General features: G+C 36.0%; 1 protein-coding gene across 1 annotated transcript in view; it reads left to right on the top strand.

Moving 5' to 3' along the window:
* ANO5 (anoctamin 5) overlaps positions 1-14,819 on the top strand; it is a 65,481-nt gene that overhangs the window by 38,761 nt on the left and 11,901 nt on the right. The window contains exons 10-15 of the mRNA XM_019651354.1: positions 1,777-1,928; positions 3,188-3,262; positions 4,847-5,069; positions 6,763-6,932; positions 7,609-7,706; positions 14,037-14,167. Coding sequence (XP_019506899.1) covers positions 1,777-1,928; positions 3,188-3,262; positions 4,847-5,069; positions 6,763-6,932; positions 7,609-7,706; positions 14,037-14,167 — 849 coding nt within the window. The remainder of the gene's footprint in view (positions 1-1,776; positions 1,929-3,187; positions 3,263-4,846; positions 5,070-6,762; positions 6,933-7,608; positions 7,707-14,036; positions 14,168-14,819) is intronic.

The raw sequence follows: 14,819 nt of genomic DNA, 5'->3' as shown, positions 1-14,819 counted from the left end.
AAACAGGCTCAATCAGTAGTTAATTCAGGAGAGAATAAACGTCAATATTTGGTGGCTGAAGGATACAGAGTCATGGATACAAACTGGAATACGAACCAAAATAAATTACTGAGGGCCAATAAATCAATTTTTGAGTCTCAGTTCCCTGTGGCTAATTCCAGCTTCGAGTTCCAGTCGATAAAAATCTTCCATATAAAATGGAATTGCCCTTGATTTTGGAAATGTCCCAGTATTTCCTTTTTTCTCATTTCATATGGTGAGTAGAAGTGTTACGAAGTTGCTCCTACCATCAGCGAGGAAAATATCTTCTGTAAGAGTAACTTCAGCAAGAAGAGGCCTAACAACTTCTAAAACATGTCCCAAAATTCAGGGGACTCTGGGAAAAATAGACTTTTTTTCTTTCCAATTAAGGAAAAAAAAGAAGTCTTTAACAAATACAAATATGTGCATTTAAAAACTGGGCAAAGGGAAAGGGTAGCTTGATCGAGGCACAAAGACAACAAAATTTGTTGGTGTGTATGTGAAGCACAGGGATTTATGAGTTGCTGTCACTTCTTGCTTGGGTGCTGTCATCTAAAGAGAACAGCCCAGATTCAAAGAGAACAGGACAGGGACATCTTACTAACAAATTCTCCAGCAATGCCAAGTTTGGCAAGTTGGTGTATGGACATCTCTTCATCATGTGGCTGCCAAATCCTGCCTTATCATTAATTGGAATTGGAAGTGAATGACAGGTACATAAATTAAAACAAGTCTAGTAGTTTTCCATTGTTTCCATTGAGAGAGATTGTACACCAACATCAACCTTGTATTTCATCACAAACAGAGGCGCAACCATGTGTGGCACACCCAGCAACACTATAAGTGTTTTGAAAAGGTGCTACAATCAGTTCTTTCAGAAAAGTTTATTGTAGCAGTGACTTGATTTCGCTTTGGTGTTTGAGAATCTTGGCCAAATTCTATGAAAACAGAACTTCAAGGATATTTGTTTTAGTACAAATACTAATAAACAACTGAGCTGAAACAAAGGACGAGTTGGCAGAGTAGGTGTGAAGGACAAGCGTTCCAGCTTAAAGGGGCGGCACGACTCACGCCAGGAGATTGAGACCTGAAAACAATGTATACCGTGCTTTGTACTGGGGGTGTGGGAAGTGTTCCTTTGTTTTGTTTTTTTAACTTTTTGGCTTCTTCATAATGAAATATATATATATATATATGTATATATCTACACCTACAATAGGAAATTCAAGGAGTATATAGAAACCGAGGGAAAATAATGTTAAAATTACCAGAAATAGAGTTTATTTATTATTTTGGCCATAATTTTTCAGAATCTTTTACTTTGTATTTGTGGGCATGTGTATTCACATAATTTTACGTAAATGGTATATAGTATTATGCATAGTTTTAAGCCTACTTTTTTATTCAACAAACGATAAATGACGGGACTCCTTCCAAAGCAAGGAATATGTGTGTGTACGTGTGTGTGTGTGTGTGTGTGTGTGTGTGTGTGTGTGTGTGTATCCAAAAAATATATACAAGTGGACACTTCAGTCACCGTTGTTCAGGCAGTAGTTCACCATAATCGGAAGTATCTAGACACTGATGGTCACCACTTTGAGCACCTCTTGTAATTGCAGAAGTTAAGTGTGACTTGTATTCATCTTTTTGCTATTGGTATATATTGAGTATTACAACCAAATCGATACTTAAAAATAGAAGAAAAACTCAGTTATTTTCTTACTCACTTTATTTCATACATTCATTTGCCTGTAGTCACACTGTTTCTGGAGTTTTGGAAACAGCGACAAGCTAGACTGGAATACGAGTGGGACCTGGTGGACTTTGAAGAAGAACAGCAGCAGCTACAGCTCAGACCTGAATTTGAGGCTATGTGTAAACACAGGAAAATGAACCCAGTGACTAAGGTACATTGCAGAACTGAAACAAGCAGCGTGGCTCAGTGGCCACGCCCCTGTAGGTTACCTCTGAAATAATGATGTATATTTTAATTTGCCTTTAAAATATTCTCCAACATACCAATCATATACACTCCTTTACTCGTTTCCATTCTATATTTCAAACACATACAAAAGTAGATAGAAAAGCATAATGAACCCCAGGATGGACTCACCACCCAGCTTCAATTAATACCAATTCATGGACAGTCTTTTTGTTGATACACCTCCCTGCTGCTAGAGTATTTTGAAGTAAATCCAAAGCATCATATCATGAAACACATCATTTTAATACTAAATGATATAAAAGAAAAAATGGAAAATAGTGTGTATGCTGTGAGTTTTATGTATAAACATGTTTCCTTGGGAATGATACTAAGTTAATATGCAAAGATTAAATTAGTATTTTGCTAAGGTAGTGGGCTTATGAGTGATTGTTTTATGAGACCAAATTTTATTCAACAGTCCCTTTTCATTGATGGTAATCGGAAGATCATTGCATTGCTGTCTGGGAATGAAAGTCTATATTTTGGGACCCTTAACTGGCATCCCTTCTACATGTTGCTGACTGAGTAATTTGACTCCTTGGCCTCAATGTTTTTGCATGTGAAAATGGAAGGCACTTTGCCATGGAAAACCAGGCCCTTGGCTGCATATTCGAGTCCCTAACTTTCCATACTCTATAGTCACTGTGCTACTGGATGCTGTTACAGGGAGACGAGAATATGTCTCTAACACAATCTCTTCAGTAGATTTGTCCTACTCTGTTCAGGACACTGTTCTTGCAGTATAATACTCCAGCAACATTCTTTATACAATTTAGGCATTCATTTAACGTTTACTAAATTGCATTGAAACATTACAAAGAATTTAGTAAATGAATAAAAGGGAAAAACGCCTGAGAAAATGCATGAACAGCTTAGGAGGCAATTGCTCTCCATCCTTGCTAGGCTGTAGCTTTCCCTGAGCTGTAGTGGACCCTTTTGGAAGGTTTCTACTTTGTGGACCCTTTTGGGAGGTTTCTACTTTGTGGACCCTCTTGGAAGATTTCTACTTTGTGGACCCTTTTGGGAGGTTTCTACTTTGTGGACCCTCTTGGAAGATTTCTACTTTGTGGACCCTTTTGGGAGGTTTCTACTTTAACGGGGCTTTGTGCTTTTGATGGCTGCTTGGAGTCCCAACTTTGAGGGTCGATTTTGAATTTTGCTGTGATTTCTTCAAAATTACAGGAGATGGAACCTTACATGCCTCTACATCATCGTATTTCATGGTACTTTTTATCAGGAGCCACGGTGACATTATGGGTGAGCCTTCTTTCTAAAACTGTTACCACCTCTTTGACATGCAGTCGTATTAGGATCATCTCAACAGTTGTCTCGGAAATGGCTCTTGAGTTCCTTCCTTCCTTCCCTTCCCCTCCACAGTCTTTTCATCTTGATGGAGCTCTTATGTGAAATCAATTGTCATTTACATGGATGTGCCGCAATCGAACCTTGGAAAGATAGCTGGGGGAGGGGAGAAAAGGAGTTTTATCTTAGAGCTTGTCCCTTCCCCCGACAACTCTTCATTAATTAAGTAATAACTTGAAACCACACCAGTTTAAAAAACAATTTGATTGCACGTTTTGTGGTTAGTTTTTTTTCAAAATCATTCATTTATCTTTATCTCCACTTAAAATGTCCGCACAGAATGAAAAGAAAAACCCTCATATTATTAAAGTTCATGCTCTTGCTGAGATAAACAAGAAAATGTTACTTCTGCTTGATGAATTTAATTGTCATACCCCATTGTGGGGGAGCCAGGTTTTCTTTATGCCTTTTAGCTATTAATATATTTCCTGCCCTCCTTTTTCCAAATCGGTGCCCTCTTATAGCTGGACTTTAATTTTAGGAAAAGAGGTAATGTCACCCTCTGAAAGTTTAGCATGTTGAAGTATAAAAAATTAGCAATTATAGACCATAGCTGAGCCTCAGCAATCCATTTTGTCCCATAATCTTACCTTTAACATTTCTTGTTAAAGGTACTATTTTTTTCTATTTTAAATATGTGTTTTCTTAGATGATTGAATAATTATTGAGGAGTGAGGATGGACTAAAGGATAATAATCAATTTGGGTCTCTCCTTGAGAAATATTCTAGAGTGTGGTCCCATAAACATTATTCTTTTATTTCTAGTGTTCATTAATTTGATGCAGTTCCTCAACTTTCAGAATAAGATTCACCAATCATTGATATAAAGCCATCCCTAGATCTTTGTGTTTTTTGCAATATGGGAAGTGTATAAAATTCGTAGCAGACCTATACGAATGTCTAAACTATCAGGCATATTGGACCACTAATGGCAACATTCTGAGGGGAAGTGAAATACAATCTTTAAATGTATTCTCCTTGGGAAAGTAAATAATCTTCAAACTACGTGTTTAACTATAATCTAGAGCAGACCTTGGCAAACATTTGCTGTCAAGGGGCCAGCTATATTTTAGGCTTTGTGGGCCACAAGTAGTCTCTGGCATGTAATTGTCTTTACAGCCTTTAAAAATGCAAAAAAGAACATTCTTAACTCAAGGGCCATGCCAACACAGGTATGGCCATGGGCAAAATTTGACCATCTAGCTAGTGTAAACACTTGCATTAGGATGGGCCTAGCAGATGGGCCATGAATGCTTTCCTGTTTTAGATTTACTCAGCCGCTACCCTATGCCTTGTCTCTAACCCATGTAACTTACTGGTGTTTATTTCCTGCCACGTGTGGTGAGAGAGACCAACTTGGTTTGCTTTCCACATCAGAGCTTCTAAATGTACTGCGATGAAGAGAATGGAGTGTTTCAGACGTGTATGCAGCACCGAGCCCCAGAGACCAGAGTGATCGATTCTGTCTTCCTTCCGCAGATGGCTCTCGTCATTGCGAGCATGGTGGCCGTGATTGTGTACCGCCTGTCAGTCTTTGCCACATTTGCCAGCTTCATGGAAAGTGAAGCATCCTTAAAGCATGTCAAAAGTGTCCTCACTCCTCAGATAGCCACATCACTCTCTGGATCCTGCTTGAACTTCATTGTCATCTTGATCTTGAATTTCTTTTATGAAAAGATATCTGCCTGGATTACAAAAATGGGTAAGCCGGCCAAATCTTTAGTGGGACACTGAAAAAGGGTGCCTACCAATGCTATACATCCATTTTGGACCATTCCCCCAGGGAGCTGATTTTTTAAAGGCCCATTTTAAGATGGTTTTGCTCCATAGGGAGACCCATATTCTGGTACTTGAGAAAATCCCCTAGCAGCTACATTCAGACCTAGTGGAAGCAGGAAGAAGATCTAAAAAGAAGAATTAGAATTTTGTGCATCTTTTTTTATTCTTGTCCTTATCCTCCCTTGATGGATTTAGTTGAATCCTAAGTAAAATCCTCACTCTTCACAAGGCACAGATATTTTTTATTTCATGTGTATGGTTTTTACAAGATACTTGGTTTTAAAAACCATCATGAGAAAAATAGAAGAATCAGCTTCTCCTGAATAAATCTAAAATTTGGTACTTCTCTTTTCAGTTGCCATGTCTGAAAACCTGGATGACTATTATTATTTTTAAATATTAAATTTTCTCCTTAAGCCATGAGGGAAGGTAAAGGGGTCACCCGTGAAGTGGGAGATTCAGTTGGGGAGAGTAGCACACAGTTGCTTCTGGTCTTAGCAAGTTGGGAATAGATGAGAGACTGAACTCGAGGCCTCAGCTTCTCTGAGTGCTGTCTCCAGGAGCTCCTCTTCTAAATTCATGCAGTGGCATCATGCCCAGTGTAACCAGAAGGAGCACATTTTTCACTCAGCGCTGGAGTAAGCCCTGGGAAGCAACTTTACTTAAATATTATCCTCCAATTTGGAGTTCTTCTCTTTCAAGTTTACTTCTTTTTTTTTTTCTGCTAGCAACAACAAAAAAAAATCATAGCAGATAACACCTTAAAAGTGAAGTCCTCAAAACATCACAGCTTTCCTCAATGAGAAACACCGCTCGTATTCACTTTAGAAATTTTGTAGGAATGCAACTAAATTGCACTAAAGTGGAAGCGTTATCTGTGTCCTTAGAATAATAATATGTGTTACTATTTCAGTATTGCAGAAGATTTTATGGACTTGGTTGGATGAGCTCATGCTGCTGGGACATCAACAGCTCAGAAAAACATGCTCTTATTCTTTTATGCCTCATGATGCTTTACTGTAGTGCGAAGAGAATCTAATATTCTCTTATCTTTGGAATTCATTAAATGATAGATCATGATAAAGAGAGAGAAAATGTGTACTATTATTACTGCCACCGTTTGCATGACATGGTTTTCAAAATGTACACAGCCATTTAATTCATGAGAGGAAAACACAATTTGGTTTTGGAAACCATCCTCTACCCTTGATACGAGTTTACTTTGTTTAAACTTGATTGAAAACAGATGAGAGAGAGAACAATATCTGATGTGTTTACAGGAGATCATATAATGTGTGGGGATGAGCATAAGGCTCTTCAGCCTGAAATGAGGCTGATTCTGACGGTGTGACCCCAGGCAAGTATTTCATCCCTTTGAGTATAATAATGACCGCTTCCTAGGCCTCTCCAGTGATGAGATTAATGCAAAGCCTCTAATGGAAAGTGCAGCACAAATCTATAGTTAGCTTAATATTGGTCTGTTCTGACCAGAGTGGGAGGCATTGCAACAGGCTCTCAGAATGACATGATTAGATATCCACTTGTCCCAGGGATTACAAAATTTAGGGAGGAACAGGAAGTTGCCTTATTAAACCTTGGTGTTTTTTACTTACCAGAAATCCCCCGAACGTACCAGGAGTATGAAAGCAGTCTGACCTTGAAAATGTTCCTGTTTCAGTTTGTAAATTTTTACTCATCCTGCTTCTACGTAGCTTTCTTTAAAGGGAAGTTTGTGGGCTATCCCGGAGAATACACGTATTTGTTTAATGTGTGGAGAAGTGAGGAGGTAAGAATTCTCTTGCGAGGTAAGGTTTATGGTTTCAGTCACTCAGTGTTAAATAAATACCTTTGTGAGTGTGCATCCTAACTCAGATTTTATCAAGTTGCCAGAGAAGTCTAAGGCGCTGACCATGTCCACAGAGAATATTGGACTTACGATCCTGTCATCTGATAGATTTTTCAGTTCCTTTTGGGCAAGAAGTTATATTGTGCTTATTCGGTAGTAAAATGTGAGATGTGAAATGTGCTACGTAAGTTCTGCATTCCAGAAGGCTTCCTGCAAAGAATGAAGGATAGATTTCTGGAAGTGTAGCTGAAAGGGCTCTGCCATGGGTAAGAGTGGAACCAGATCAGTGGTTTCCAAACATGGCGGTGCATCCAAAGCACATGGAGAAAATAACAACTTCCAGCCCTAACGCAGGTCTAAAGAAGCAGAATGTTCTAAGAATGAGATCTAGAAATCTGTTATTAATCTATTCCGCAGATGAACCTAATGCAGCTAGCCTGGCACTGATCTGTGAGCATGCTTGGGACTATCGAGATCAATATCCCTTTAATAGCCATTCCAACCCAAATCTTCAGATTCAAATCTGAATTGGGATTTTCTTGTTGTTGTTATTGCAAAAGTCCCATCTCTCATCATTCATTCATTCTTTTTTTTTTCTCTGCTCACTTCTGACTAGTGTGATCCTGGAGGATGTCTAATAGAATTGACCACCCAGTTGACCATCATAATGACTGGGAAACAGATCTTTGGAAACATTAAAGAAGTCATTTACCCGTATGTATGACTTATAAGTTTTTGCTTGATTTAAGTAACCATGAGAGGCTCCCTCTGGATGAAAATGAAATTCTTCGATTATCATGGTGCCTTTGTTAGCAAATGTTTAAGTCAAAACAACAAACAAACAAACAAACAAAAACCTTATTCAACAGTCAAGAATGCATTAAGGTACCATAGGCTTTTAAATATGCATTTCTGTTGCTTGAATGAAGTTGAGGGAAAGGTAATTATTCCCCTCTCCTGGGAAAATTCCACTTGTAAATATAAATGTTATAGCCTCTGTAGATTTTCTCCATGTTGCATATTATTTCTTAAGAGAACAAAAAATTGAACTCTGAAAAAGTACGCATTTTTCATGGACACATCTAAGGCACAAAAATTGGTGATGAGTGAAATGCTGGTACGTGAAGGGATTGCTCTCTGTTCCAAAAGCATAGCAATAATGAATACACTATAAAAAGGAAAAAACAAAATGACAGTTGATCTCAAATATAAGATGAAAATTCCCATGGATAAAAAGAGAAAGAATCATAAGCCTGTAATCCTGCAGGGCTCCAAGTGAGGAAATGACAGTGTCAGGGTTTAGCACCTTCAAAGTGGGCTAAAAGGAATCCATTTAAAGACAGATGACTGGCCAGTTTAACTGTATTTGAAGCCAGGGACTGGTATTATTTTTGCTTAGTCCTTAAAGAAGGTTAGAAACACCCTCCTGTCTGCTCCCACCCTACCCCCACAGTTCTATAGTGCTTCTTTGGTTCTATTTCATATGCTGGCAAAGGAAGAACATAGACTTATCCTTTCAAATAGTATTTGATATGCCACTTTCCTAATATTGCCAGAGAGAAATAATTCCAAACTGTTATTTTGAGTCCTAGATCTAAATTGAGAACCTGGAGGGCAGAAAGGAGGTAACCCCTAAACCAAACACAAGAGGGAGAATAAATATTCAAAGAGAGGAAAAGAGACAGATGGGAAGTAAAAGAAAAAAGAAATGAGTAAAATTAAGCCTACAAATCAGTGTTCCAAAACTGATGATGAAATTTAATGTCACCAAGGCTGCAACAAAATCAGTTTTTAGAAAGTGAACTCTAGCTAGAAGATTCTGGCAAAGCCTAAAAACATAAAAGGATCAGGAAATAACTGAAATAAAAACAGATATAAATGAAACAAGAACAAATGAATATGAAAAAGAATCAATTATACATAAATGAAAAATCATACTTTTTTGGTATACTTTATTTTATTTTTTTATTATTATTAGTTTCAGGTGTACAGAACAATGCAATAGTTATCCTTTTCACCCCTCACAAAGTAACAACCCCCCTCCCCCCATCCACTGCCCTCCCATCCCCGATATCATACATATCTATTACAGTTCCATTGACTTCATTCCCACTCTCTACTCCGCATCCCGTGACTATATGTATATATAATTATAGTTGACATACAATATTATTCAACATCAGCTTCAGAAGTACAATGGAGTATTACTCAGCTATAAAGAAAGAAATTGTTCCATTTGCAACGATTTGGATGGACCTAGAGAACATTATGCTAAGTGAAATAAGTCAGACAGAGAAAGACAAATACCATATGATCTCACTTATATGTGGAATCTAAAAAACTGAATAAATAAGAAATGTAAACAGAAATTGTCTCAGAGACACAGAGGAAAAACTGCAGGTTGCTAGTTGGGAGGGGGTGGGGATGAAGGAGAAGGGGAAGGGACGAGACAATACAAATTGGTAACTACAATATGGCCTCAGGGATAGAAAAGACAGTCTGCGGAATATAATCAATAATGCTGTAAATATTTTTTAGGGGGCCAGATGGACTCATGTCTTGTGGGGGAGACCACTTTATAGTCAGTATAGAGGCCTGACCACCGCACTGAAAAATCATACTTTAAATAAAGAGTACAATAGGTGGGATCAGTTACATACTAGACAGAATTGAAGAATGAACTAGTGAATTGAAAAATAGTACTCAGAAATTCCCACATTGTACAGTGCAACAGAGTGACATAGGATTAAAAATATTAAAGTGACAGGAGGCTATATTAATAGGCTTCCACTTAACTACAAGTAAGTTCCAGAAAAAGAAAATTGAGTGAATAGTGGAGAAAAAATTTCTTTGAATAGGTAGTTGCTGAAAAATTTTCCAAAACCGAAGAAAAACATGAGTTCCAGATGTGAAAATGAATCCTGAGTATGAAGCAAGATAAATAAAATTAAGTTCACACCCAGATACATTATGGTGAAACAACAGAACATCAGAGATAAACAGACAATCTTAAAGTCTTTCCAGAGAAAAAGAAATATATTCTACACTATCAACAGATTTCTCACTAATAGCATTAAATGTAAAAGACGGTAGAGCACTTTCAAGATTCTGAGTGAAAGTAATGTTCACCTTAGATTTCTAGAACCAGATTAACTACTGTATAAAGTGCAGGTGAAATTAAGGCATTTTAAACATAAAAGAACTATGAGTTTACGTTCATAGAACTGACCTTCATTGGAAGAATACTGAAAGATGTTCTTGAGCAAGAAGGGAACACAAAATGAAAAGTGTGGGATGCAAGGAACATTGGTCAGTACAGAAATTTTTAGCTCCAGAAAAATGAAATACTTTGGGCCTCATATGCTGAAAACAACAAATATATGGGCCTCATATGCTGAAAACTACAAATCCTGATGAAAAAACTTATTTTATCTTATATAAATGGAGAGAAACAGGTTCATGGATTAGAAGACTCAACATAGAAAAGATGCCAGTTATCCCCCAAATTGATATATAGACTTGTTATTCCAATCAAAATGGCAGCATTTTTTGGACATAGACAAATAGATTCTAAAATTTATATAGAAGGCAAAGGAACTGGAATAGCCAAAACAATTTTCATAATGAATAAGATTAGAGAAATTACACTACTCAATTTTAAAACTTATTATAAAACTATGTTATTCAAGACAATGGAATTGGTGAAGGAATAGACATATAGATCAATGGAACAGGGTAGAGATTGCAGATATAAATCTACACAAATAAGGCCATTTTATTAGTGACAGGTGTAAAAACAGTTTATTAAAGAAAGAATAATCTTTTCAACAGCTGGTGCTAGAACAATTGGACATCCATATGCAAAATAATGAAATGATGTAAATCTTACACCTCATTCAAAAATTGACTAAAAATAAATCACGTTGATAAATCGTTTTTAAGAAAACAAGGAAGTGATTATTATAAAATTTAAGATAGTGGTTACTATGTGGGGACTGAGGAGTTTGTAATTAGAATGGAGCACATGGGAGCCCTTCTGTAATCGTGGCAAAGTACTCTTTCTTGAACGGGGCAATCTCCTATCCCTGTGACTCCAGTTGCGTATATGCCCATCTGTTTGATATTGTCTCAAAATTCTCAGCTGTTCTGTTTCCTTTTCTACATTCTTTATCTCTTTGTGTTTTAGTTTGGATATAAGCAGTATATAAGTGTTCTTTTTAATCCACATTGGTGACAGTACTTGTCTTATTTGTTCATTTTTGCCAATTTGGAGAGTATAAATGAAAACTCATTTTGGTCTTATTTGGCATTTCCATGGTTAATAACATGAGTGAGCTTTTTTTTTTTTGCCATATGTGTTTCCTCTTTGTAAACGCTTATTCATGTTATTTAACCATTTTTCTGCTTGTCTGTCTTTTTCTGATTGATTTGTAGGAATACTTTATAACTTCTGGTTACTTTGTTTTTGTTTGTTTGGTTGGTTATAGGTGTTGCAAATATTTTATCCCAACATAAGTTTTGTCTTTACTTTTCAAGAGTGTCTTTAGATCACAGTTTCTGAACCTCAGCACTAATTGACATTTTAGGCCAAATAATTTTTTGTTGTGGAGGCTGTCCTTTTCATTGTAGGACATATAGCGACATCTTTGATTTCTACTCACTAGATGCCAGTTGCTCACCTTCTCCCCATTTTAACAATCAAAAATGTCTCCAGATATTACCAATGTATGCTTGTGGGCTAAATCACTCCCAGTTTGGAACCACTTCTATAGATAGACAAAAGTACATACTTTTACTATATTAGAATTTATTAGTTTTTTATGGGCTCATATTTTTTGTCTCTTTTAGTAAATCCTTCCTTACCTCAAGATCAAAAAGATATTCTCATATACTTATTTTTTAATCGTTTAAACATTTTAACATTATTATCTTTCTCTTTTAAATTCTTAATGTATATGGAAAAAAATTTGTGTTATAAACTGAAATTTAATTTTTTACACACACACACGTAATTGTCGGTTACCATTTATTGAGAAGTTTCTCCCCTCCACTCTCCATGATCTGTAACACCATTACAGCCATGTAGCAAGTACAAGGCTATTACCAGGTCTTCGTTCTGTTCCGTGATTCTTCTGTCCCTGCACCAATATTCCGCTCTCAATACAGCTTTATAATAAATCTTGATAGCTGGTGGGAAAGTTTTACCAACTTATCCTTCATCTACAGAAATATCTTGGCTACCCAGTCTTTTATCTTTCAGTATAAATTTTAGAAACATGTTGTCGGATTTGACATGGAAAAATATTTTGTTTTTTATTGAAATTACATGTGTTTCATTAAAATTGAATTACAGTTTCAATAAAAACAACTGACAATTTTATAATACTGAGTTTTTATTGATGAACACTTATTTTGGATTTTAATGACTTTAAATAAATATTTAAACTTCCAGATATTGGTCAAATAAATCTTTTATCAAATCTAATTCTAAGTACTTTTAATTTTAGTTACTATTATAAATGGCATATTTTTAAAAATTATGTTTTCTACCTGTGTCTTGTGGGTATATAGGAAAGAAATATGCTGATATACTCTACTAGTACTTATAATAATTTTGTCTAATTTCATTTGATTTTTCTATGCAGATAGTCTAATCACATTATTGTTAATAATCATAGGTTTCCCCTTCATTTCCAATTCTTTTGCCTTTTTCTTTTTCATCTTATTTGCTGGCTAAGATCACCGGTAGAATCTTAAATCTGATCATGCTCACTCTTATTTTGTTCTTGATTCTAAAGGGAATGCTTCTAACTTTTCCCTATTATGAATGATATTGGCCCAGGATTTTGGTAGATGCTTTTGATCATGTTAAGGTAATTTCAAACTACCAAGGACATTTTTCTCAGAAATAGAACATATAATCCTAAAATTTATATGAAACCATTAAATTTTGGAGTTTATAAAAATGGAAGCCATGGTAATCTTGAGAAATAAGAACAAAGTGGGAGGTATCACACTATCCAACATTAAATCATACTACAAGGCTATAGTAATCAAAACAGTATGGTACTGGCATAAAAACAGACACATAGACGAATGGGACAGAATAGAGAGCCCAGAAATAAACCCATCCATATATGGTCATTTAATCTATGACAATGGAAGCAAGAATTTACACTGAAGTAAAGATAGTCTATTTAGTAAATGGTGCTGGGAAAATTGGGCTGACACATGCAAAAAAAATGAAAATGGACCACCTACTTACACCATATACGAGAACAAATTCAAAATGGATTAAAGACTTAAATGAAAGTCCTTCTTTTTCTATCTTTCTGTCATCAATAGGTTTAATAGGTGCTTGAAATATATCAAGTGTATTTTTCTGCAGCAATCGACATGATTTTATATTTTGCTCCTTAAATCTGTTAACGTAGCCTGTTACATTGATTGATTTTTTTTAGTAAAAATCCTTTTTGTTCTTTAAAGTAATCCAACATTATTATGATACATTATTTTTTATATAATGTGGAAATTAGTTAGGTAATATTTTGTTTAGGATTATTGCATTTAGTTTCATATGTTAAATAAACCTCTGCATTTCTTTTGTCATGAATTTCTGTTGTAACCAATTTCTCATTTCCTTGGGTGTCCTTCTTAGTATTATGAGAACCTAAAGGTTAGTGAATTAAATAGAAAAAAAAATGCCCTGTGGTGACCCTCTCCTCTACATGCACTTTAACAGAACTGTCTCTGGGTAAATATATTTCTGTGGGGAGATTCAGTGTTGTTGTATTTTCTTAATCACCTCAATAAAGAACTTTTGACCTCAGTCTGTGTTGTGAAAAGAATACTAGACTTAATGTGGACATTAGCTGGAGCCATGTCTCTTCTACTTTGCTCTGTGGTCTTAGGTTATTTAACCTCTCTTACCGCCAACTTCTAGATCTAACACTCTGATTCTGTGACAGTCCTCTCCCACCCCCACCCCCACACACCTTTTTTAAAAATCTCTATTTCATTTATTACTTTTATCACTTCCAATAGCTTTGCTCTGAACTGGTGGAGACGCCGAAAAGCTCGGACCAACTCTGAAAAACTATACAGTCGATGGGAGCAGGATCATGACCTTGAAAGTTTTGGATCTCTTGGACTATTCTATGAATACTTAGAAACAGGTAATTTTCAACCACTTGTCTTGAAACATAGAGTCAGGCTAAGTAAAATAAGTGTTTTTTCAGCTCCTAGTAGTTCTTCCTGCCTTGTACATAGTAGGTGTTCAATAAATCCTTGAATGGTGGATAAGAAGATAGACAGGGTTATGTAGAAACGATTGGTTTAACATTTACATTACCCACGAAATAGACTGCAGAATGAAATTTGTTTCAAAATACAAGTCTTAAAGATATTTTCCTATCAAATGAATGCTAATATTGCCGAACCAAATAAAATAAGGATGACTTTTTAATACCTGCCTCAAATTGTCTTAAATAGCTATTTCTCCTTTTGTTTGCCTCAGTGACAGCTCAGAGAGAGAATAAGTTGTAAAACATTTCCAAAGTCTTACATACTGTTAGTGTATGTCTGTTATTTCAGGCTGAAAGAAGAAGATTAAAATTAATTATTGAAGGGAAACCCAAATTGAACACAATAAACATGTAAGATTTTCTAAGGATTGAACACAAAAAAAGAAATTGAGGTGAAATTTTAGAAGAGAGAGTGATGGGGACTGCTTATACAGTCTACTCCTGGTGTGTTTCCTTTCAGTGGCATTCTTTGCTTCTTGGGTGGAATTAAGGAGGACAATTTCTTAAACTTATTCTTAAGGCC

Source organism: Hipposideros armiger, unplaced genomic scaffold (genome assembly GCF_001890085.2).
Source record: "Hipposideros armiger isolate ML-2016 unplaced genomic scaffold, ASM189008v1 scaffold_159, whole genome shotgun sequence".
In the NCBI taxonomy this organism is placed as follows: Eukaryota; Metazoa; Chordata; class Mammalia; order Chiroptera; family Hipposideridae; genus Hipposideros; species Hipposideros armiger.
This window is presented reverse-complemented; position numbering and strand designations above follow the sequence as displayed.